The sequence below is a fragment of the Leptinotarsa decemlineata genome, unplaced genomic scaffold (genome assembly GCF_025532065.1).
Source record: "Leptinotarsa decemlineata unplaced genomic scaffold, Ldec_3_MD MMD2_tig00004307_RagTag_RagTag, whole genome shotgun sequence".
Lineage (NCBI taxonomy): Eukaryota > Metazoa > Arthropoda > Insecta > Coleoptera > Chrysomelidae > Leptinotarsa > Leptinotarsa decemlineata.
Genome location: NW_027412606.1, coordinates 6,039,072 through 6,066,105, shown reverse-complemented (window position 1 = coordinate 6,066,105; position 27,034 = coordinate 6,039,072). Strand labels below are relative to the sequence as shown.

At 34.8% G+C, this 27,034-nt stretch overlaps 1 protein-coding gene across 17 annotated transcripts in view; it reads left to right on the top strand.

Moving 5' to 3' along the window:
- The window catches only part of LOC111504733 (uncharacterized), a 398,322-nt gene that overhangs the window by 258,766 nt on the left and 112,522 nt on the right, over positions 1-27,034 (top strand). For all 17 annotated transcript variants that reach the window (XM_074178849.1, XM_074178864.1, XM_074178862.1 and 14 more), the window contains 3 exons: positions 2,105-2,346; positions 7,810-8,367; positions 12,613-12,696. In XM_074178849.1, coding sequence (XP_074034950.1) covers positions 2,105-2,346; positions 7,810-8,367; positions 12,613-12,696 — 884 coding nt within the window. The remainder of the gene's footprint in view (positions 1-2,104; positions 2,347-7,809; positions 8,368-12,612; positions 12,697-27,034) is intronic.

The window sequence follows — 27,034 nt, the reverse complement described above, 5'->3', positions numbered from 1 at the left end:
ATCAACTATATATGGCGCGTTTTCGACCGGAGGCACCGGTTGACCTGAAGTGATGCTGTGACCGCGTGCTCTCCGCTCTCTATCTCGAAAACGGTTCACCGTATAAAAAATTTTTTTAAACAAAATTTGTAGATAATTTTGTATTCTACAATATTGATAACGAATACAAATAGCAAAAAAACCCATAGAAAATGAGATATTTCCAAAAAAACGCAAAAAACCGATTTTTGTGACCTTTGACTTTGAAATTTAATAGTTGCTTACATCCTACCATATGTAGGTTTTGAGACAACTTTTAGGGTGTCAATATACAAGTATTTACAGACTTACACCTGGGTATCTCGAATTCCGAGGTGAACTTACTGTAATGACTGGACTATGATTATAAAATCAAATTATACCTTTCACCACCACTAGGTAAACTCTGAGGCTTCTGGACTTTATCCAAGAAAGAGTCATGCATGATTGGAGACCCAATATCGCAAGCAACTCTGATAACCTGGAACATCGAAAGAAATTTGGGAACCTGTTTTTTTCTATAGATGCTTCCATCAGATATTTGAAGAAAACAAGCTTCAATGAAGGGATACAAAAACTTATCAGCAAACTCATCAGAGATTTTGAGACAGAATTTTGAACATCCACCTCTAGCAACAGCTGAATAGTAATTTGAGAAAATGCAGTATATTACACACCTGAGTAGAGAAAAGTATCTTCTGTATAATTCAGTGTTCATATAGAAGTATTTGTTTCGAAAGAATTATTTTCTTTCGTGTAATTCAATGTTTATATGAAAGTAGCTGTTTCAGGAGGACTTTCTTTCAGTTTGTATCTGAAAGTTACTTCTTTGCATGATCTACACATTAATGTATATAGTTTCAAATTGATTACTTCCTTCCTTTCTTTGGAAGATTCTCTCATCCCCTTTTTTTGTATCAGATGGAGTAGTAGAAAGCCAAAAACTTTCTTTCCCAAAGAAAGAATATAAAGTAGCGCCCATAAGAAAAAATAAAGTTGATGATGGTGGCTGGAAGACGAAACGTCGCATAGCAAATCTGAAAAATCAATTATATAGCAGAGAAAAAGTAACAAAATGAAAATGCAATTTATTTTCGGATCCTTTGAAAAATAAAGCCAGCAAAAAATAAAACCATTTTCCGAAATTTCTGTTTTTTCCGGATATCTCTGGATATACTCGGAATTTCAGAACTTTCTCAACGACACATTGTTAGTCATATAAATGCGCAACTTTGCCCTAATACAACCATCTTCGTATCTCCCATAGTTTCCGAGATCCCAATGGTAAGGATCGAATTTGAAACACCCTGTATAGTTTTAACAAATCATGACAAGTGTACCAACTTTTCAAACGAGTGTGGCAAGCAACCATTTCCCATGTGCGACTGTGGTATTGTAAGTGAGGCAGCTGGTACAATATAATGGAAAAGTGTCAACTGATGATTTAGGAAGTCAATCACAAAGCAATTCGCCACTTATATAAAGCTGTTTGCTATTAAAAACTGTTGGATGTACGTTTCTGACTATATTACATCTTTGTTCCGGTATTTTTTTTATTGAAACGTTGATATGTGAGTTGTGACGCCATACGATGAATAAATAAGATGCTTCCAAGAAAATGGTTCGACTGACTCAATCCGCTTGATTCCACTGAAAGCCGGTATAAGTTAAGAGGACGTAGCAAAAAACAGTTGCCAATCACTTCAAAGTTCAACTCAACACACCTTTCTGAAGACTATTTCAATTGAAGAACATCGTTCTTGAGGATTAAACATCTCGGAACGGTTTTTTCAAATCAATAATTTATTCACCGATTTGAATTCAACATAAATCGCTTTTTCGCACTGGCCCTACTCTGAAACCTTTAAAAAAATTTCTCTGGTGTCTATGTATCTTCATCTTCTTTTTGAATTTAGGTTGAAGGGGCGGAGGGTTGGAGAATATAAGTTAATTATAACCCCGACCTTGCCCCGAAACGGGTCTGGAATTTCATTTGTCAATCTTTGGTACTGTGCAACAATCACAAAAAACTTTCAATGACGAATATGCATTAGCATTCTTCTCATTCAATCAACATATTTTACAGGATGTGGTTGTCTCAATCCGGCAACAAGTCACAAACCAATACGTTAGAGAATGCCTTGCGAAGAATAGGGAGAGAAGATATAATACCCCAGTGCCTAAATGTTGACCATGCTGGTCCAACAATAACTAGGATAAAACACGAGGAGATAGGAACATATAGACTGAAAAAAGATATAGATAGTATAGACAATGATGCTGTGAGTGATGAAGTGGGCCAAAGGGTGAGAGCAGATAGACAAGAAGGTATGATATTTTTCACTGAATTCCTAATGGACAATGTATGTTCGTTCATATTGCAACGTCAAAGGCTGCATGTAATATTTATCAATAAAGATTTTTTGACTCGATCAATAGTAATTTGATTCGAGAGTTGTCAGAAATTGAAGATTGTGAAACAGTAATATGATAAAAAGTGTTATACCACCTACATCAATCCTTTAAAGAGTGATCGCCATCAATGGGAGATTCTAAAGGCTTAATGATTACTCGAAACTAACGGCATATTTTAATAGTTCAGGTTAACAAATCCCATCTAATTTTCAACTCTCTCATTAATCACAGATGGGAGTATTCACCCTCCCTCAAAGTAGTCTTTCTTCATGAATAACAAAAGTGAAAATGTAATTGAAGAAAAAGAGAAAAAATATAGAGACCCATCAACCAGGGTTGGATCCATTTTTTAGTGCAAATGGGTTAAAACATATTTCCCAGATGTTATAGATCAGGATAAATCGGATGATATAGATTTGTCATTCTTCAACTGTTTCAGTATATGGTAATATCAAAAATTCAACCCTAAGTAATTGAGTTAACTGTCCAAATGATTTCAACTACATCCAAATTGATTTTTAATTCAATCATAATATAACTAGCCATATATCTAATTAATAACTTTCTTCAGTAATTGAACTATGATCTATTAATGCCCGCTATTTTTAATATTGTACAATTAATCACCTATTCAATTGGAAGTGCTAAAAGAACAAGAACAATATATGAAATATGTAATATGAGTTGAGAAACCCCAATTTTCAGAAGATGGTGAAGTGAAAAATGTACTGAGAAAAAAATATAATAACATTGCAACATTGAATTCTTCATCACTTCTACAAATACGTTCAAAATATCTGGGAGATTTTCGGAATAGGAAATTTGAGACAAACTTCCAAATAGCCCACTCTTATATTGTCATGAATTGGTAGGATTGTCAAGTGGCTTTATAATACCACTTCACTAGTACCATCTTCAGAGGACAAGTGAAGTGATGAACCTCATATTTCCATTTGTCAATCTCCCAACCAGGATCGATAGCTGCTTGATTAATTAACAACGGTAGATTATTTCATCTTTCATCACAAGACCATAGATGCATATGTTATCATAGGTTTAACCACCATGATATAGGGCCAATAAGCCATGTCTAGTTTCAGCCCCCACATTTTTCGGTAAGTGCGTCTGGCCACTATCAGCACTACGTTCGTTTTTTTTTTACTTTCTCTTTAGATGTTGATTCCAGATCAGTCTAGGATCTAGAATCTCTTCCAGATATTTGACCCCCATCGACAAAACTATCTCTTCATCTCAAATTTTTGGAGAATGTGTTTATATTCAGTCTTTCTTCATGAGATCATCTTGTTATAATATTCGGTGCTTGCTACATGGATTCTGTCACTAAATTATTATATTCGCCTTGGACTAGGATGGCCCAATACTTTGTGTCCATTATGGTCCAGAAGATATGGTAATTTATCCGTCATGAAGTTTCGTAACAATGGTGACAAAACTAACCCTGGGAACAACCCCTTGCCATCACTATTTCTCCCATAATGTACGTGTATACCAATCTTCTTCTGAGAATGCAGACTATCCACCGGCAGCTTCTGTCATCTATCCATCCTATCCTCGACACCTAGATGATTGATTCAAGAAAGCAGCTAAAAGTAATTTCTTCTTCTTGCAAGCATATCCTGATTATTCTGTGGCCTGGCCACAAATCGTTTTCATTGATATACCTGATCTGTACGCATATCGGTCTCGATGCAATTGGCTGGTAGCCAATGCAATGTCCCTGAAATGCCTGTCAAGACATTTTTTCAATGTCATTGATGGGAAAAACATTATACTCATTGGTCTCAAGCTATCTGAAGTCTTGTCCGATTTTCCCAAGTTTCGGAAATAAGATGGTTTCAATCAGTGTCTATAGTTTTGATATGTATCCTAGAGCGGGACTTGGTCTGAGGATTTCACACAATTTTTGAAGTAGTAGTTTCGGCTCTCTTTGGAGCATTACTGGATATAAATGCCACCTTGTACCGGTACTAGTCCCTCCTGGATGCCCTTTCAAGAATCTCCAGTTCAGAGTTCGTCTAGAACTCCAATGTTTGATTTGTGATTTGACCCGAGAAAGTACAGCTGAAACAGCTCTCTTATAGTCTCTACTCTTGTTTCTGTACACTCCTTGGTATTTTTTTTTCAATATATTCATTAGGACTTGGGGTTCCCCAATAATCGATCTGCTTCCAAAGTGTCTTGTTCCAAAACCTCCCTGGAGCCTATGTGCAAGTTTCCAGGTCTTTTGTTTCCGTTTGTTTTGATGATATATGATCAAGGTATGAGACCCACCAAGTGTGTTGCTTTCCTACGCATCGTATGAGGGTAAGTTATCTGGCTGCGTTTACAATTATTACCATAATGAACTGTAGTGATTGTTCACCACTTCTTTCAATGGTGTCAGTGGTCCCCCAGGTCAGATGGTACACATTGGTAACACTACCAATTACGAGCTGTGATTTGTCTGCTCGGCACGCTGTCATTAGCTCGTTCACATTTGTGTTTGGTGACGGTTCCTGACTATCGTAAGGACGATATACTAATCCAGTGACTATTTTCTGACACCCTCCCTCACCAGACATTTTTAATTTGACAACCTTCGTCTCTGGTAAAGAAGTTACTTAATGGCAGTATATTTAAATATTTTCATGTTCTTATACATGTTCTCATACATGAAAAATCCTTCGAGTGATTCATAATTCCATGGTCTTTACACTGTAGACCTGGGCTTTTTGTATGAGAGCAGTGTCAAACTTCCATAAACTTCATAAGGTCCGCCAAAACCCCCATATTGCGTTGTAGGTTGGCTTGCAAGTCAGAGGAATCGCTCCTGCTAGTCTTAGACACCAAAACAATTGAAAAACATTGTATTGTTTTGAAAAAAAAAACAATTCAATGAAATTGTTTAAAAAAAAGGTCGTTCATTTTACGGGTAATTGTGTTCTGCTTGGATTAATTATATAAATCTAAAGAAATGAACTTTAAATGTTCAAGCTCGTCTCGGATACCCTCGTACTAACCAACTGCATATCCGAAATTTGCCCCGTTCCTCTGGGTAAGAAAGAAAAACTTTTTTATCAGTCACTGAGTTATGCTTAAAGACAGGCAGTGAAAAAATCTAAGGAAATGAATGTTGAATGTTCAAGCCCGTTCTGATATACCTACACAGTAGGTTGAATGAACTGACGCCTATCAGAAAACAACTACTCCACTGGCTAATACGGGCTAAGGAGCCCGAAACCGGTGTGCCCGTTCCAAAATTGAGGGTCGACTCTTTCAGTTGTATTGCCATTTGCATATGCAGGAAATTTTCTATGAAGATTCCTGCACTGACGCCTGTCGGATATGATCCAACGCCGTTCGTGGTATTAGCCAGTGGAGTAGCTGTTTTCTGATAGGCGTCAGTCCATTCAACCTACCGTGTAGGTATATCCAAGACGAGCTTGAACATTTAAAGTTCATTTTTTTAAATTTGTTCGCTGACTGTCTTCAAGCATAGCCCACTGAAAAATGTTTGTGAAAATTGGTAAATTATCATCATGGAAAGTGTTAATAATTTTCATCAAGTAACGGGCCAGTCCATTCATAATTTGAAAAGATGGTTGTAAACGAATATCATTCGTATAGACCTGATATAAAGTAACATTACAAATTGATGTTGTGAAGAAAGTTAAAGTTATAAAAAATTGAGCAAAAATGAAAACCAATGATTGCAGGTGCGGACGATTTTTCAGGTATTTTCAATAAAAATAAGCACGTGTCCGTAATGTTTTTTTTGAATGACAGGCTTATAAAGATTTTTCCAGCTTTGTTTCATATAAATAATCTTTGTAGTAATGTCGATATTGATAACTTTCCCAACATAATAAAATTCATTTTCTACATAATAAATGTCATTTTTACGTAAAATGTATTCGTATCGGAAGTCGCTACAAATAATCATTCTCGAAATATTTTGATAACTGACGATGACTATTCAAAAGTGAAAAAAAAACATGTAGGTAGTGTCCTCTACAGAAGAAAGCAAAATCAATATTGAATTCAAATAGAATAAAATGATGGCCACCTTGACCAGACTGTAAGTAGAATGAAGTAGATGACAGACGAGAGCTACATGAACATCCTGAAATATTTAAAAAAGAATGAAAAGAATTCAAAGAGTGGTACTATTTATATTTCGGGAATGGCAAATTATGACAAACATTTTTTTGATGAAAATGGCTCTATTATTTCTCGAAATTTTCCCACTTTTGATTTATCCATTCCTCTTGAGACACCTCCACAATATAGTTTTCGAACGCTTCAACTGCTTCTTCGGCACTCGTAAGTCGTTGACCACGCAGTTTACCTTTGATATTCGGGAACAAGAAGGAGTCAATTGAGTGTGACATGTGTGAGAGCTCGCATTGTCATGATAGAGAAATTCGTCTTCGGCGGTTAGTTTTACGAATTTCTCCGAAGACTTCCGGCTAACAAAAATGGTCGTGTTTCACTCAGAATTGACCGTTTTATGTTGCTCAAGCGGAACAGTGGCCACACGACCCATTCGGCCGAAGAAATAGGTGACCATTCGTTGCACTTCCTTCATGAACAACTTTTGTTGGATTTAGCTCGTCTTAGAATTCCCACACGGTTGATTGCTGTTTCATATATCCATGATTCTACACTTGTCACGATTTCGTCACCTGTGCTCTTTCGGAGCACCACGGTCAAACTTCTTAATTATTTTCTTATACCACTTGACGCGAGCCTTTTTTGAGCGATTAATAAATTATGGGGTATCCAACACAAACTATTTTTTTTACAAATGAGTGTTCATGCAAAATCGAATGTTTTGGAGTAGAAACAATGTACAAGGGTGACTCTATCTCACAATATGTCACATAACGATCTTGCTTCTATCAGTTCTCGCACTGTATCTATTTTTTTGGCACAACAACAGATTTTGGACGACCTTCACGGAATTCGTCGGAGGCCGAACTACGATCACGATTAAATTCACTATACCAGCGACATACTGTGGTTTTTGATGGTGCTTTATCGTTTTACAAACAACTGACACATTCTAGTTCAGATAATCCACATTGAAAGTTGTGACAAATAATCCAACGAAATTTCTATTTTTTGGTGAAATTGATTTTCTGAACTCACTGTAATTGAAAAAATAATAACATTTATTCATCGATATGATGATGTTGCTACATTTTTCCTATTAGCATTAGGCCTCAATCGTACTAGTCTAAACTGCAAACCAGATCATGATTTTTTATCAGTCGGTTCACTGAATTTCATTAGTTAAAGTTGTCAACATTTTTGTAATATTTTGTATTTAAATCACTTCTCACAATATGGTTGAATGAAATTTGCTTGTTTCAGCTAAAGTTAAATTGGAATTTTTCGATAAATACTCAGCCGAAGAGAAAGAAATAGAGAAATCAGAGGAAGAAGACGAAGAAACGTTCGACAAGCCTGTGGCAGAGCGCAGAGAACAAATACAAAAACGTTTATCGGCCGAGAGAACAATTCCTGCTTCTTCACAACGTCGTGAAATTGTTCAGGAGATCACAACAATAAAAGAACAAAACTTGGTCGAAGACAAAATCGCGGAAGTTCAGCAGAAAGTAAAAACCACAGATGAACAAACGAAAACTATAACAACAAAAACAGTCTCGATCGACGACAAAACTGTTACACCTGAAACAAAAACGGTATCAAGGACCATCGAAATAAAAACCACAATTCCATCTGATTCGAAAGTCCTCGAAACTGTTTCACACAAGGAATCACAAGAACCGAAATCAACTACGGTGAAGGAGACCCGCACATTCATATCAGAAATATCGCATAAGACCGCAGGAGATTCGGAGCTTTTGGAGGGAGTAACGCAGAGCTTTGATAAGAAGAAAATTATGCCAAAATTGATCGCAGATGAAGGTGAGTGAAACCAATGATTGTAACACATTGTTTATCATTTTCTTCAATGAAGTATATGCTCTCCCACCATAAATAATGAGCACCAGTTAATATACTCTGAGTGGTTATTAAAAGGCAAGTTCAGACTCATAGGGGGAGTGAAAGAGGTCATTAACTCTCCCGAATTGAAGAATATTTTTCCATCCACACAAATATTTGTCCAAAGTTACAATATTCAACTGATTAGTGTATAGTATCTGTTCGTGCGGAAGTGCCCTTCACCGCCAACAAAGCCGAAATAATAGTTATTTATGTATCAAGGGAATTAGGAGGGCCTTAATTACCGATGGCAAAGTTTGCGTCCCGAGGGCCTCTGGCCCGAGGGACAGCAGTTGCTTGAGGTTATTAAGGCTCATTAATTCCCGTGGTACATAGATAATTTTATTTCTGACCGGTTTCAATAAAATTTTGTTCATTTTTGAAACGGAAAAATGTACCAATTCATTACCTTCCCGGTATATTTGAATCAGGTACCGTTGATTATAGTAGAGTTTTCTTGTTGCTAGGTTGTTGCTATGTTACTTGTTTATAAACAGAACTTTGTTATCAAGCTGTGTTTGCGATGAAAACGTTTCTACCTCAAATATAATGGAGGATATTTTGAAAAAAGCTGAACAAGCAAGAGAATCATTAATTCCATCGAAAAGTGAAGCCGTATACCAAAAAGAATACAAGATATATCTGGACTGGCTGACATCGAATTGAGAAATAAAACGGCGCGTATGTTGTCTACTTTGTCATCAGAAGAGGCAGGTACCTCGACTGTAGTGAACAGAAGCTCCAGCCATACAAAAGAAGAAATTGTTTCCAGTGGCGGAAGTAATTTTCAGGGAACATTTCAAAATTGTACATTTATTATTTGTAATGACGTGAATAAATAAAATATGGTTCAGTTTTCATTTCTATTTATTTTTACTTGTGAAAGGTAGAGGGAATTATAAAATCTATAATGTCCCAAGGGAGTTATGACCCTCTTTATTGATAGCGTAACTATGACGATATAAGCTTATAATATCCCGGTCAGAAATAAATATAATTTATTTATTCATTCACTGAATCAAGGCCCATTTCAATCAATGCAATTCAAAAATTGAAAGAAGATACACACAATTTCCAATACCAAAGTACAGATAGAATCAGAATCATATATACAGGGCTATTCAAATTCGTTTCTATCCACGGGAATCTCGTGAACGATAAGAGATAGAGTGTAGGTTATGGCAAAGTTGCGTATTTTAGAGACCTATTCAATGATGTAAAGAAATCGAATATAGCTCTTTTGGTTCTGGAGAAATACAGGAAAAACCAAAAAATCCCATATTCTGTTCTGTTCCAATGTTTTGACAGAACATTGGTTCAAATTATTTTTTTGCCTATATCTTCTTTATTCGCAGACATATTGAAAATCTGTCTACATTTTGCTATTGGCACTTGATGTGGGCTCTCAGAATATATCCGTGAATCTTTTATACAGGGTGTCATCTGACTTGGGCCACCTCATCTTTGAATTTTCAAATACAGACCTGTATTTTTTGTTGTAGTTTTTGGATCCTAGACGTTCACTTCATACTCTGAAATTAAATTCAATTTTATATTTCGGGATTTTTCGGTAATATCGATTATAATTGTGTGAATTATTCCCTTTTAAATTACGGCCCTGGAAATTGGTTGACTGAGTTGAATAAAAACACAATAGAAACTTTCACGTCTTCTTACGTACCGTAGAGTTTTTCGAGAGTTTTTTAATTTTTAGGTACCTATTCATATTTTTCCATTGCTCTGAGCGTTTTCTACAATGAACTTCGAATAAGAAAACCTTTTATGATTATCTGAAACATATCTACAACAAAAATATATTATATGTGTTTTGATGAGCAGAAAAAAAAATGGTACCAATAATAACATCCGAAACGAACACTATAATTATAATGAAAATTGAAATGAAGTAAGTAATTTATATAAACAAAAAAATTAATCGGGCAATTAATGTTCGAATTGGAGTCCTTCCATTTCGAGACAAATAATGGGACAATAAGATGGTCTGCAAGATCACCAGATCTTACTATTTTGGACCATTTTCTATGGGGGACATTGAAAATAGAATTTACGCTGGCAGAGAGATACAAAATGTGGAAAACTCGAGATTGAGGATTTTGAACGATTTCGCAACAATGCACCAAATAAGTGTATTATAATGAATAATATGAAAAATCGAGTTTAAAAATGTCTCGAAATGGAAAGACTCCAATTTAAACATTTATTGCGCCAATAATTTTTTTGGGTACCTATATAAATTACTCCATTTCAATTTTCATTACAATTCGTTCATATCGGATGTTTTTATTGCTATCATTCCTTTTTCTGCTTATTAAAACACATATAATATATTTTTGATGTAGATATGTTTCAAATAATCGTAAACGGTTTTCTTATTCGAAGTTCATTGTAGAAAACGCTCAGAGCAATGAAAAAAAATGAATAGGTACCTAAAAATGGAAAAAAAACTATAGAAAAACTCTAAGATTCATAGGGAGGCGTGTTTTTTTTTATTCAACTCAGTCAACCAATTTCCAGGGCCGTAATTTTAAGGGGAATAAATAATTCACGAAATTATAATCGAATATTACCGAAAAATCTCGAAATATAGAATTGAATTCAATCTCTCAGTATGAAGTGAACGTCTACGATCCAAAAACTACAACAAAAAATACAGGTCAGTATTTGAAAATTGAAAGAGGGGGGTGGCCCAACTCATATGACACCCTGTATAAAAGATTCATGGATATATTCTGAGAGCCAACATCAAGTGACAATACCATAATGTGGACAGATTTGGAAATTTTGGGTTTTTCCTGTATATCTCCAGAACCAAAAGAGCTATATTCGATTTCTTTACATCATTGAATAGGTCTCTAAAATGCACAACTTTGCCACGATTTAACCGACACTCTATCTCTTATCGTTTACGATATCCCCATGTACAGAAACAAATTTGAGTAGCCCTTTATAAAAATGGATGTTTGTTGGTTGGTTGGTAAGTGATAAACTTCTAAATCGCTCCACCGATCGTGATGAAATTTGACATGTATAAGTAATTTTTCATAGAGAAGGTTTCTAGGCTTTCAAATTTTCTGTAACTCGCTACTAGATGGTGTTGCAGAAACATTTTTTGAAAGCGCTGTTCTATAACGCTGCGCACGCCTAAGTTCGTTGATTCTGATTATGTCAAAACATTGGAACAGCAGCCATACAGCAACATAGTACTAGTATTGTATACATAAAACTATTCGAATTGTGAAAATTCAACCATTAATCAAATACATGTAGAGAGTGAGCCAAACTGAAGGAAAACTCCGGTTTTCAAACTGATTAGATGAAGGGTCAGTGTCATTGCTTTTCGAGTTTGAAAGCCGTGGATTTTTGAAATTTTTTTCCTGACGTTTCGCTGGCGTGAGTGGTTAGCTCCTTCAGAGGTTTAACCATCATGGCTTGCTGTCCGATGACTACCCTTTTAGGCTTCGTAAAGCGTATTTATGCCTTGTCAGGTAATCAGTTGTATTTGTACCTGTATCTGTACCTGTATTTGTACCTGTACTCGTACCTGCACTTGAATCTGGAACATTGACAATCTTGCTGTCTGTTGTCCTGTTCGTTATTCTAGAATTTATTAAAATGGGGTTACATATTCGATTGAGTTCGATTGAGACTGAATCTGTCTGAATTTATGCAGAACAAATAGGACAAGTGCCATAAATTATTTATTATTCAAAGGGTTTGATGCATACAATAAATTACCAAATGTAATTGAATCTAGTCCACCATTAAGTATTTTTTAAAAACAGTTATTGAAATTCATCCATAATGCTAGATAGAATGATACTTGATAAGATGATATCAATAAATACAGTATGTTGCATGTTGTTTTCTTCTATTCATCATTGTATTGGAGCTGCACTTATATGGCAATGTATTTTTAATAGCATATGTCGTTATTTTTCAAACTAGAAATTTTTATTTATTTTTTCAATTTTGAACTATATCTACATTTCAAGAAACTAATCATTTTCACTTTCTATAATGTAAGTAACCAACTTACCAGTTACCAACTTTTTTGTCAGTTACCAACTTTTAATCTACTTATTAATTTGAATTTTCAAAAGCACCCTACTCTGTCATACGATCAGATTACGTCAAACCTTTTTTCAGATCCCAAATCCCCGAAGTTCTCCAAGACTCCCCCTCCAAGCCCAGCTGACTTCATATTACGAGAACGAGCAGCCACAGTCCAAGGTGAGTTTTTCCAACTATACCTACTTACCGTGCTTGGATTTTAATATCAAAGCTTTTTTAGTAGTATGTGCTTTGAATACCCCAACAGAAGCCATTTGTGTTCGAATTTTGAATTATTAACACTAAAGTTCTGGGTATTCGTCGCACAAAATGTGGCATATCAATCTCAATGATTTTTATATTTCCATTGGAATTTGTGAGACACGGAACGATATATTACGAAAAAGTATTACAATTCCATGAGAAGGAATACAATTGAAATTAAATACACATAATATATTACGAGCTGAGTAAATAGAGAATACGACGAAAAATCATAAAAGAACGAGCCATATCAACATTTACGGAAGCGCAGAAGGGCCACATATTTTCATTACTTGTTAATAATTGAGAATTGCCACTTCAATTTTCAAATTACGACTTAACAATCGAAATTTTTAGTTTGAAGTCTCTTTTTTCAAGTGAGGGCGATAACATCTCCCCTGACGAGGACGCCATCTATGGGATCGACAGAGAACCCAATACCCAAATATCAGAGATAAACGAGGCTCCCCAAGGCGGTCAGTTGCAGAGCCTAGCTTTGCGGTGGTCGTCGGCGGTTGATTTCGAAGCTTTGCTTTGCAACTGACTGCCTTGTGGAGTCGCGTTCATCTTTGATTTTCGAGGGTTCGGATATCCCCTACGGAGAGGGAGTTGTGATCGCCCTTACTCGAGATTAAAGTTGAAATTACTTAACTCAAAATTTTGACTTCAAACTCAAAATTTCGACTTCAACATCAAAATTACGACTTTCAACTTGAGATTTCGACTTCAAACTCAAAATTACGACCTTCAACTCGAAATCTAGATTTCAATTTCGAAATTTCGACTTTCAACTTGAAGTTACGACTTTGAACTCAAAATTTCTACTTTGATCTCAGAATTTGGAGTTGAACTCGAAATTTTGTGATTGAAGTCATAATTTCGTGTTTTGAATAGTGATTTCGAAATTAAAGTCTGATTTTCGAGTTTAAAAATCATACTTTACAGAAAACAAATAATGAAAATGTTTGGCCCTTCTATTTTTCCGTAAAAATTAGATATAAGTTTATATTAGAAAAATAGAATTCTCATGTCACTCATGGTTATTTCAAAATATAGAAGACTTGAAGAAATATATGTCTCATCTGCGAAATATTATACTTTAACAAAATTAAGAGCTATATTTCTTTTAAAAATTCAAAAACCAAGTTATTCACATTTCATTTGTTTTTTCTCATAAAATTTCGTGTAGATTGTGAATGTATTTCTCTGTTCCCAACCATAGTACTAAATAGTATTGATTTCTGAATTCAATAATGAGACTGGGATTCTTTATTATTCATTTAAAAGGCATCGGTAAAATCGTTATTCAAATTTAGATTGTACTGATCATCCTATTCAAAATTACAGTTCGTTCAATAGCTCATTCCCTTCAGTTTTATATGAGAATCATAAAAAAGGCATCATTTGGCAATGCCAACAGTTTTGATCACAACCAGTTTCGAACTCATTGAAATGAATGAATTTGATATCAGCCGGATATATTGAAAGGAATGTCTTTTAAGGGATAATCACAGCAAAGTTGAAGAAAAAATTTATTTTTGTGCAGATAGAGTTAACTTTCAAAGAATGTAAATAGAAAAATTACTATTTTGAAGCTACTTTTCGTGTTTTCGGCCGCGGTCTGAAGGTTATTACGCCTGTTGTTTTCCCGTAATTAATTATTAAAAATCGGATTTTATAGGCTCGTGACGTCACGGGCCTAGTCCCGCTTCTTGTTCGATTGACCAATAGAAACAATACAAATAATGAACATTGCCAAATTGTAAAATTCACGGAGCGTATAAACAGTTTCTGATTCATTCGTGATCCAAAGTAAAATCACACTTACTTTCGACAGCTAAATCTGAGAAGAAAGTGTAAGAAATGCATTGAAAGGGAGAATTAATTATACCTACGTGGGATCCAAATAACACAAAACGCAATAAAAACGTGGTTTTTGAAATATCTCCGGCAGTAGACATTTTCATGTTGATATCACAGAAATTTTAATAATGGAAGTGTATATGAAACCGTTAACGTTTAAATTCATGAAAAAAATCTCTATAAGAAATAATATGTACTCGAAAACTATGGTTCTAAATAGGATTTAACGAGCTACATTTTTAGATGGTTCTCGAAGGCTCATGAACCCTAGTAAAATAAATCAATTATGCATTCATGCCACCCACCAGAAATAAGAAATTCACCGTTATATATTAGCCATATTGCCACCCAGTCAGCTGTCTCTCTTGAATGTATGAGACAATGTACTCTTTCTAATATTTCATAACTTCGTATTTTTGTTGAAATAATTGTCACTTGGCAACACCACTGTAGACACGATCAATTTTACTGGTCAGCAGACACGCAGCAAATTTAAACTCTTGCTTCTCAATTTTTTTTTCTGTAAATATAAAGAGGTATTGGGACCAATTACGCTCGATAAGTATAATATACCCCTAACTCGATCAGTCTATAAGCAAACCCCCACATAGCAATAGATATTCCAGGTATATTTCATGAATATACACTTAGGGATATTGTATTATGCTATGAATATGCTATGGATATATATATCTTCTGGAAAATATTCCCTGGAAGTGCTCCTGGCGAACCTTTGATATATTTTAAGAATATTCCTTGGGAATATTCTTGGAATATCTTATAATATTCTTAGAATATCTAAGGTATATTCTATTAAGAATATTCCAGGAATAGAACCCGAGGAATATTCATAAAATATTCAGGATATTCTTAGTTTATTGTAGGAATATACAATAGAGAAACACCATAGAATATTCTTTAAATATATTTTATGAATATTCTAGGAATATTTGGAATATTCCAAGAATGTGACGAGTAACCGCTATTAGGCATGTATATATTGCATTTTGATACAAGATTCACACAAGTAATAAAACACATAAATTTCATAAACAAATATATTTTAAAAACAATATACACTGAAATATTTGACGTTTCAACCAATATTAAAAATAAAAAATCTAATTCAAAATATTTATTCACCGAATAAAATATTCCTGAATACTGTCATATTACAAATATTAGAAATGTATTCAAATTAGGATGTTCCTACTCTCAAACAAATGTATACTAAAAAATATACTAAAATAACAAATCTGTGAATTCATCAGCACTAATTAAAAAATAATAAATATATCATTTCATTGAAAAAGAAAAAGTGTATTACATCAAGAAATAGGTTAGGTTAGGTTTCTCACTTAGAAAAATAAACCCACAAATGAAGTATTTGAAATGAGTGGTATGATGGGTTCTTCAATGAATTTCACTTACTTAAAGTTATTCAAACTTTGCTCACCAGAATAGTTTTCCTTATATTTGTCCAACAATGCATCAAATAGATATTTTTCGCATAGGTTACTCATGAACATTTACAACATTTTATGACTTGGAGAGCAACTTGCACTGTCTTGTTGAAAAGTAATCATTACGTTTTCAGTTCCTTGGCGCACCTGCCTGTACCAGGTACCACTCTGTTTCCTTTTGGGCAAATTGATACTATCTTGAAAACGAGTGATAAAATTTATGAAAACAAATGATACAAAAGAATGTGTCATTCACTTACTTTTCTCGATTGAAGATACACAACTGAAATCACTCTAGTTCAAACATGTACTTAGTCAAACCAACAAATCCCACACACCAACTCTCCTCGAACCTAAAATGAGGTATAGTAGGTTAATCACCATGACTTTACTATCGATACTATTGCATTTTACTTACTTTTCTTGAAGACTGAATAGATGCAACTCTCCTGTTTGAAGATCCAAAATCAAACTATTCGCTGTACTGCAAATTGGACAACCCCAAATTATAAATGGTACACTGAACGTGACAGAATTATACTTTGATAATAACACCAACACATCATGCATTACACACGCGAACCTGCCACGTCAACCGCCATGTTGAATCAAATGTCGAATTTAACGCAAACGCAAATGTACCATGCATTAAGGGACAGCCGCTTTCACAGAGCTTATTCGACTGTCGCGCGCTACATTTCAATTGACCAATGAGAAACGTTTACTCCAATTATTCACTTCCCCATTTCTCTGTTTCCAGTATTTTTCGCTTTGTAATCAAATAATTTCAAATACAAAAAGACAAATAGGATGAGAATTAACCAATTTATTGATGCAATTGGTTCATTTATTGGCCCATTCAAATTTTTTGTCGTTTCCAACAGTTGCTGTTGGAGTAATTCATCCAGAATCTTTGCGTTGAGTTCAAAAGCTGGTTAACACTATCAGGGTTATATACATTAGGTTATGCATTCGATTAAGATCTTCAAATATTTTTGTTTTAATAATATTGAATTATTTGAATACGTTATTATAAGATAATTCAAAATTCCATTGTATAGAATATTCCAAAATATACCGTGGGGATATATTCTAAGAATATACCATATGGTATATTCGATCGACAATATTCTTAGAATATTCAAGGGAGAATAATCCATTTATAGACATTCTATGCACATTCTTTCGTGAATAATCCTGCCATATTCATTCAAGCATATTCTATGAATATTCTAAAGGCATGTATATATTCCAAGAATATTCTATGAATATTTGGAATATATACGTTCGTTTTATGATATACAGGGAATATTCCATGAATATCTAGTGCTGTGTGGGCCAGTATCATTTTCAATAGCATGAAACAAGTCCATATTTTCAATATAAAAAAGAGACAATGAACATTAATAAAATTTGGCTACCCGTCCATAATTGTTCACAAACAAGTTCAGGTAATTCTATTAAGATAAACCAAAACACCTCCACCAATATTAATATAAAACCGGAGTCAAATATCAACATTGTAGTTTTTGCTTTGGGAACAACAAATTGAGCACCAACCCGAGCATTACGACCGTTACCTCATCAAGTAATCGCCTTTGATAATGTCTACCGCAGTAGTAGACGAAACGTCAGGCATGAAAACGTGCAGAGCATAGCCAAAAAACTTGCTTTGACACAGTTAACCTTCTCCTAATGAAAAGTGAATTGGATTTTGAAGTAACTGACAAAAGTTTTTCCAGTTTTTCCAGACGGAAGTTTACTTTTGTTCAATACAACACAAACACTGTTTTCATGCACCAGAACTGCAACATTCGTCTCGATGCGCGTTTCGCCAAACGAGTTGTCATCATAATAATTTCTCAATTCTATCTTTGCCAATTCATATCTAACAGGGTGAACTTCCAATTTTACTTTTTCAAACCGCAAGCCCATGCTGAATTCCTGGGGAGTCATGTGATATCGTTCATAAACACATGATTTTCAGAACTATGAAAAAGAAAATAGGTTACAGGTGGAGCACATGAAAATCTTGGGAAGGTGAAACAAATGACAATATCAAACAAAAATGTATATACCGCAAAATTCTTACAGAAAGTTCAATAAATTTTACGTCTCATTGAAAGGCTTGCTCAAAGACTGTTAATGTAACAGTGTTGTCGGATTACATACGATCAAGTTAGATCTGATATATTTAAATAGTTAAAAGGTTCTGTGTGGACAAATTAGGGCGACTCATTTCACAAATTCAACATAATATTGTGACTGAAGAATACTTCATTTTCCCTTTCAACACTTATTTGATTGAACATCAGTGCCATTGAGGGAAATATAATCATCTGGCAACAGTGTGCGCCATTATGAGCCTCTGTCATTTGCATAACGTCAGTTTTGATCGGACTAGCTTTGTGAATTCCCGATGGATAATGGGGTAATAATAGTGACTGTGTGAATGTGTTATTTATGCAATAAAATAATCACTAAAAAGGAAAAAACTCAGTGGGATAATCTCCCAGAGTTATATGAAAAGATCATGGCTAGATTGTTTTTGGAATAATACATTATTTGCGTCTGTGGAAATGCGGCGAGTCAAAGCCAAAAGGTAAGAAATAATGAAACATATTTTTTTCTAGCATAATGAAATTGTTGGTTTCATATTTTGGCTAATATGAAAGATTCAGATGTTCATAAATTGATTAATGAATAGCGCTTTAAGTGCGTTATTATATTCAGTGAAAAACTAGAAAATTAATAACTCAATTTTGCTATATTCTCTGCAAGTGCTGAGAAAGGATTTGTTTTTACTTGTTACGAAATTATCGAGAATTTTACCTACATTGAATGGTCTTTACACGTGGAAAAAGTTGTAATTATTGGTACCCGAATCATGTCATGTTAGTTCAAAGTCTTTCTATTATACTCATATGATATGGCCCTTTTTGAACTTTATTTGTCGTAGATAAAGAGGTGCTTTCGCAGTTCTGCACAATATAACCATTATTTCTCTAATAAACATCTTCACAGACAGCAAAATACACAACTTCAATTTCATTCTATATCTGATGACTCAAAACAAAGATCCCAAAACTGAAATGGGATGACGTACCTGCTGATATAATATTTGTGAAGCATTATTTTTCTAATAAATCTCTTCAAAGAAACAGCAAAGTACACAACTTCGATTTCATTCTATATCTAACGACTTGAAAGATCCCAAAAGTAAAATGGGGTGACAGAAGACAGTTTCTGACATTTAATCCAGTGTTGCCAAGCTGATAGGAAATGCAATCTGCAAAAATGTTTACGTTACGTAACTACTTTGATTTTGAAGTCCGTCCAGGCTTTAATGCCAACTAGGTGCATCCCTTTTGACGTCACATACATCCCTTCTGACGTCACAAAAGTTTAATGCCGCAGTTTTTGTCTATTTGAAATTCTATTGTATCCATTACTTTCCAAAATTATTGTATGTGATATAAAATTAAAAATCTGGCAAGTGGCCTATTCAGGTACTGGGATTTTTTTCAACAAAACGCCATCGAAAGAAGGGGACAGAAAAATAAAAAAAAATCTATATTACAGAATTCAGAGGGTATATTTTTAGGAAAGATTGAATTTTTTTGGATAGAAAGTTTTTGGCCTTCTACTTCTCCGTCTTGATACAAAAAATGTGGGAATTTTCCAAAGAAGTTCTTCATCTTTACATATAGAAATTGGAAATGTTTCCTATTTTCCTGGGTGTTTGGTTGGGAAATATCCCAATCATAATCAAAATTCAAATTTGTAGAAAACCTCACAAGAACATTAGCCAATTATTTTGCACTTGAGTTGTTATTTTCACTCTTCCAAGATTATCAAATGCACCAGTTACAATTGACGACATGATCTATGAAACAGAACTATGAAAATTAAATATCTTCATTTCCTTCTGAAAATTCGAGATAGTCCTGCGGGGTTTATTAGTCATTTATCGAGGATTTCTCAAACACAACTTTCACACAGTGATTCATTGAGTCCTACGTCACTGTTTATGGCTATGATGCCAAATTTTACTATCCCCAGACCTTTGAAAGTATTCAAAAAACCTTGTACCTGTCTCAACATTTTCAGAAATATTCATTTATTTTGTGGTCGAGCGTTTTTTGGTCACATATCTCTCACTTTATTTCATGAATCGCGACTTAACTATCAATATTAAATTTATTTTCATAAAATTCCAAGAATCAATCGTCATTAACCACTTGATGAAATTTACCTAGAATTGATATTGTATGGTAATTACTTTTTCTTGAAATTTACCTTTCGATACAACTGCTTTCATAAGAACATCTAATTGCACATTTTTTCATTCAGTTTGTACTACAAAGAAACAAATCTCTTCTTTAAATATTCCTTTTCAAATTCAAATCTATAGTTTGAACTTATTATGCATACTCTGATCGGTTTTTTGATCAAAATTAATAACACTATAAATGATGAATTATAGAATTTTCACAATGAATTTTATTTGAAACGCGTTTTGCTACACGGTAACTTCATCAGTTACTAGTATATGAAACCATTTTATGATGTCTTTTATGTAACACAAGGTTTTGACAAAATTCCTTAGATAAGTTATTGAATATTGTAAAACAGGTAGATTTTGAAAAATCAATAGGTACAATATAATATTACTTCTAGGAAAACAGGTAAAATATTGGCATTTTATAACAAAACTCAATTAGATAAATGATTAATTCTGGCCAAATAGGTAGATTCAGTAATGCTGGTTAAATAACTTCTTGTTGATTGTTCAAAAGAAAATTTCAATATTCCTACGAATTCGTAGATAAAATGTTATTCAAAAATCATACAAACCTTTTTATTCATTCTGATATCCGTTCACTATTATCAGTATGTCTAGATCAAAACTGTTTCAAAATCGATAACACAATATAATAACAACAAAAGAGGGCTCATAATGCACATTCCTCTAGGCCCCCTCCTTGCTGAAATTTTTATGGACAACTTCTTCTGCAACATCCAATTTTTCTAAAAATGTATTTGTTATAGGTATCTTGACGGTGTTATAGCCTGCTTCACAGGAACATGTCAAAAATTACAGTAATTTTTTCAATAAGTACATCAATTCTATTCACGGAAACATGAAATTTACAATAGACCTAGAAACCAATAATTCCATAACCTTCTTAGTCCTCCCAATTACTAAAATCAACATTGAGGTAATTTACCACAAACCAACCCATACAGACACAACTACTAATAACCATTTTAATCACTACCTTCAACTCGAACATGATTCATCACATCCTTGTCAAAAAACTTTTCAAACAGGCCGTCAACTAAGTACGATGGTTGCCTTTTATATTTCGGGATTAGAGAACAAAAACAAATAATAATCATCGAAAAATCACTTTATTGTTTTTCAAAATGTTCCCCATGAAGAACTATACACTTTTGCATGTGTTCGAACCAATTGTCGAAGCACTTTTGTATTTCCAATACATGCATTCTGAATGCAGCAACCGCTTCTTCAGGTGTCGAAAAACGTTGACCTCTTAGTTTGTTTTTCACGTGCGGGAATAAAAAGAAGTCATTTGGTGCCAAGTCAGGACTATCCGGCGGATGACTCATCAAATAGATGTTTTTGGTGCTGAAAAATGCAGTTGTTTGAGCCGACGTGTGAGAGGTCCCATTGTTGTGGTGAAGAGTGATCTGTCTTCGGCGGTTGGTTTTCCTGATTTCTTGGAAGACTACTGGCAAACAAATGGTTGTGTATCACTCAGAATTGACTGTTCTGCATTGTTCTAGTGGTGTTGCGACATGTCCAGTTTTTCCGAAAAAAACAGGACCATTTGCTTGGAAGTGCTTCGTGCGCGAACAACTTTTGTTGGATATGGCTCGTTTTGAAACACCCAAACAGTCGACTGATGTTTACTTTCGTAAATCCACGATTCATCACCTGTCACAATATCATAGACGTGTTTCGAAGCACCGCAATCGTATTTTTTGAGCATTTCCTTCGACCAATCGACACGCGCCTTTTTTGAGCGATTGACAAATTGTGTGGGATCCAACGCGAACAAATTTTTTTGACAGTCAAATTTTTATGCAATATTGGATGTATGCTGGTCCCACTAATGCGTAAGTTTGTCTCAATCTCACGATAGGTCACATGACGATCTTGCAATATTAGTTCGCAATAATGGTTTTCGGAACAACTGATTTTGGACGACCTTCACGAAATTCGTCTTGGAGTGAACTACGATTGAATTCACCATATCATCGATAAACATTGGTCCTTGATGGAGCTTCATCGCCAAAAATTGAATTGAGTTCATCCATGCACTGTTGCTGAGTTAATCCACGTCGAAAGTTGTAAAAAATAATCGCATGAGAATGTTAACGATTTAATTCCATTTTTGGGCCGAGATGAATCTTTTGAGTTACTGTAAACATCTCAAATAGCGCGCGTATGTCAAAATGTTCTGAGTACGTATAAGCTCAAAAATGTCCATCTTTACGATAGAGCTGTCAGTTGCCAGATTGCAACACCAGGGTTGCCAACTCCCGAAACATAAAAGGCAACCAATCATACACTCTGACATTGAAAATAACACCAACACGTACAAAAATTCACATACACAGGAAAATCATCAGATAAAATGAAAAGACTAATAAGAAAATATGACAAATCAGAGGTCTATAAACTATCATATGGATTATTCCCAAAAGTTCATACAGAAAGTATATCTAGCAATTGAATAACAAGAACTGGAGAAATTGCTTGCCACCTTTCAGAGAATAACCACGAATTCAACATGTATGTCAAAGGACAAAAATTGAACCTACTAGAATCCCTGGAAATCAACAAACGCAAATATTGATTTGTTTTTAAACGACCAACAGGAAGTTATTCATTCACCATGTTGCAAAACGCCTTTCAAATGAAATTATGGAAATTCTTTAATTACGATCATGCATAAATATATAGTACATACTGACATAGTATTTTGTTGTCAGAGTAGTAAGTTCTGTAGTCATTCAAATTTTCTTCAATTTTATTTGTTATCATTCAATTTTGATGAAAATATTCATTTTTACATTCATGACGAAGTCAAAATGATTGTATCACTCGAATCTACATGTAACACTGCCGTTAACATCTAATACGCAAAAATTAAGTATCGATTTACCTGTTCACATAAGATCTGAGACATACTTATGCATGACTTAATTATGAAAGTATCATATGGCTTCCCTTAAGCATAATTGGATCAGGTTCCATTACTTCGCTATTTCAAATTCAGTTCACCGTTTACCTTTTTCCCGGAGACACTATTGTGGAAAACGAGAAATCGCGCCGCGAAAATTTTTAAATTTCTTTTTTCAGGTCTACAAAGGTGAGTACTTTTCTTGAATGTTGTTGTTCATTAATATGTATACAATTCAATGTACCATGTATCCCCAACGGATTGATATGCCACATTTATATGGAGTTTGCAAGTCGGGTAAACAAGTTAGATTTTGTTTAGTTCAAGAACGCTTGAAAAAAGTTCAAGCGTTGATTAGTATTTTGATTTGCCCTCAATTGAATATTGATTGTCCTCATTTTTTCAACCCCGTCCCGATATACGTATACTAACTGTTTAGTGTCCATTGCTTATACAAAATGGCAACTGTATAGTTAATCAGTTTTTCAATATTGTGAAACTGTTTGTCATTTTGTGTAAAATATTTTGTACTTATACACTAACAAAATCAACTCACACTACTAAATGTGCAACATGCTTTGGTGCAAAAATGGCTTAGGCTATGGGAAGTTAACTAAGTAATAACTAAAATAAACATTGGCCCTTCTGAATCACTGAAAAATAACAGAAAATAAATCATTTTATGGGCCAACATTTCATTTTTACATTACCTCTTTCTGAAGAATCCAGCTTTCAATAACACAGCTTACTGTAAATAGCCAATCAGCTTTCTTCTATTAGCAGATGTCAGTTCATAAAATACTTTTTCATATTTCCGAAATAATGTCTATGAGTAACTCGTTTTGCACATTTTCAGTTGTTGGAAACACCCATTGAGAAAATCAATGGTGTAGTCAAAGTTAATTAGACGCCATATTTAGTAATACCATTCAAACAGAACATCAATCCAATTGACAAATTAACTCGACAGGTAGATAGATATTTATTTATATATTGCTCATGAAAATGTGTGTTGAATATCTTTGGCACCTGAAGTGTAAGCTTTTTAAAAATGAATTATTCAATTCTTGAAAATAAAAAACTGACACTCAAATGATGATATATCTAAAGAAATTAACTTTGAACGTTCGAACCAGTCTCGGATATACCCACACAGTAGGTTGAATGGACTGACGCCTATCAGAAAACAACTACTACCCTGGCTAATACCACGAAGGGCGTTGGATTATATCCAACAGGCATCAGTGCAGGAATCTTCACAGAAAATTTCCTGCATATGCAGTTTGCAATACAACTGCAAGAGTCGACCTTCAATTTTGGAACGGGCACACGGTTTCGAGCTCATTAGACACTCGTTAGTGCAAGATAGTGGCCATCATCGACCTAAAGTCAATCAATGATATTCCATAATTGAAAATCGGAATTCTTTCAGAGTATTTCATTCCTCTTCCTAAGTTGGAACTAACAACCAAATGTCACTCCATCTAGTGAACGAGGTACTTACCAACTGCATATCCGAAATTTGCCCGATTCCTCTGAAAAAGGAAGAGACACTTTCTCAATAGTCAGTGGGCTATGCTTGAAAACTGCCAGTAAACAAATCTAAAGAAATGAACTTTAAACGTTCAAGCTAGTCTCGGATATACCTACACAGTAGGTTGAATGAACTGACGACTATCAGAAAACAACTCCCCTGGCTAATACCACGAAGGGCGTTGGATTATATCTGACAGGCGTCAAATGATGATGTTTGAAAGCGCATCAATAACGAAATGTTACATAAGGATTCAATTGTGGAATAAATTTATCCATTTGAATGGAAGATTATTGAAAAGTTGAAATTTTCATCAGCACTATCGATGTCGTCTTCATAGAAGTCTCAATGTTGCAATCGTAATCCGAGGTATTTGTTAACATAAAGCTGATTCCATCTTCAATGGAACATCAACATCACCCACTTTCTTTGAATACCTATATGCTTTCAAATTTTGAATACACTGATGTAGTTGATTTATACCGATGCCAAGACCTCCTCCCACCACTCGACTGTGAGTTATGTTAACGTCATATGATCTTGAAGACCCTAAACGACCTTGAGCTATGAGCACGTCATATGGCCTGAAACATGAAGTTTGAACATTGTGATTGGAATTTGCACTCAACATCGAGTAGAGGCGAGAAAGAGAATGTTTTTTCATGAAAAATTTGGTGCTAATGTTCCACAAATTATTCAGTCCGCAATAGGAGCCAGCGGTGAGAGGATGTCCGATGCTCCCCTGAAGGTCATTTCAAGATCAATACATTCTGTCATTCACCTATCGATTGGCATTTTACACTTTCTCGCTGAGCAGACAGTTGCCGTGATTCGTTCAGTGAAAACAAGAATCTAGTGGTGCAAGGATGTACTGCAGTGCTTTGACAGCAAGGTGTGCGGTGTACTTGATTCGGAGCACTCATGCTTCATAGTTGTAAACGTTGTCTATAGCGGTTTCACTCGTATATACTTGTATATGTGAGTGCTCTGTACTCATGGTCGATTGTACCTGAATATTTATGTTCCCAAGTTCGAGTGTATTTTTTTCTCATAGGCTATTCCGTGTATACAATTTTTTCTTAGGGTCGATGCTTCACACATACACACCCTTCAAAATTTTTCAAGGTAATAACAACAAGGTCTTTTCTAGTATAGAATGTGTGCACCAGGCGACTCCCTGAAAGTCATTTCAATACCATTGTGACGTTATGATGGTGGAATCCAATTATCTAGAATGACATTGAAGGCAAGGCAGTAAAAGCGTGTTTGACTGGTTTTGCTACTATATACTGGAACGCGTATCGGAAATGAAATCTATATTGTAAAAATTTATAATTATTATCAGCAGGAGGTTGCTTATCTTAAGGTGAATCTAGAAGTTATTTTGAATTGGGGTGAAAATAACCAGGTTCAATTCAATGCAACAAAATCTCTAGCATCGGTTTTCTCCAAAAAAAAAGAATGTCTCCAAACCGGATATAATAATGTCAGGTCAGACATTTCCACTTTCTGCTTTAATGAGTATGTTGGGGAATTGCAAAAGCCGTTTGTCAAAAGCTTGGAACAATGTTCCGAACCGGAAAATTGTACATACCTCAGCAACTTCTGATGCTTTATGAAGCTCAGATCAGAACTTTTTTGGAGTATTGTTCTCATGTATGGAGCTCCGCCCCTAAGCATACCCTAGAGCTGCTGAATTCAATCCAAAAAAGAGCCATCCGCCTCATTGAAGACGCAAACTTCACTTGCAACCTTGATAATCTGGAACATCGAAGAAAGGTTGGAGATTTGTCTCTCTTCTATAGATACTTTCACGGGAAGTGTTCAAATGACTTGGCATGTGGATTGGTATCGTACCAAATTCGATAACTTTGTTCACGTACCTATTCATCCCGAAATGGGCCCCATCGCTGGAGTTGATTTTTTGATGAAAATAAGGGTGTATTGTCAACTGCTTCGGAGCCCATTAAGCGAAGACACGTCGTTGTCTATGGTCGTTTATCTTCAGTTCCTGAGTCTGTTGAATTTTATATGGATGCAGACCCAAGTCACGACGCAAAATTCGCCAGATTGTGGTCTGCGAAAGGCCGAGGTCTTGTTAGTTACGCGAAATCGATTGCCTCGGATTCTCATGCACACTTTCACTGACAGCGGCGATGTTTTCGGCAGATCGTGCGTTT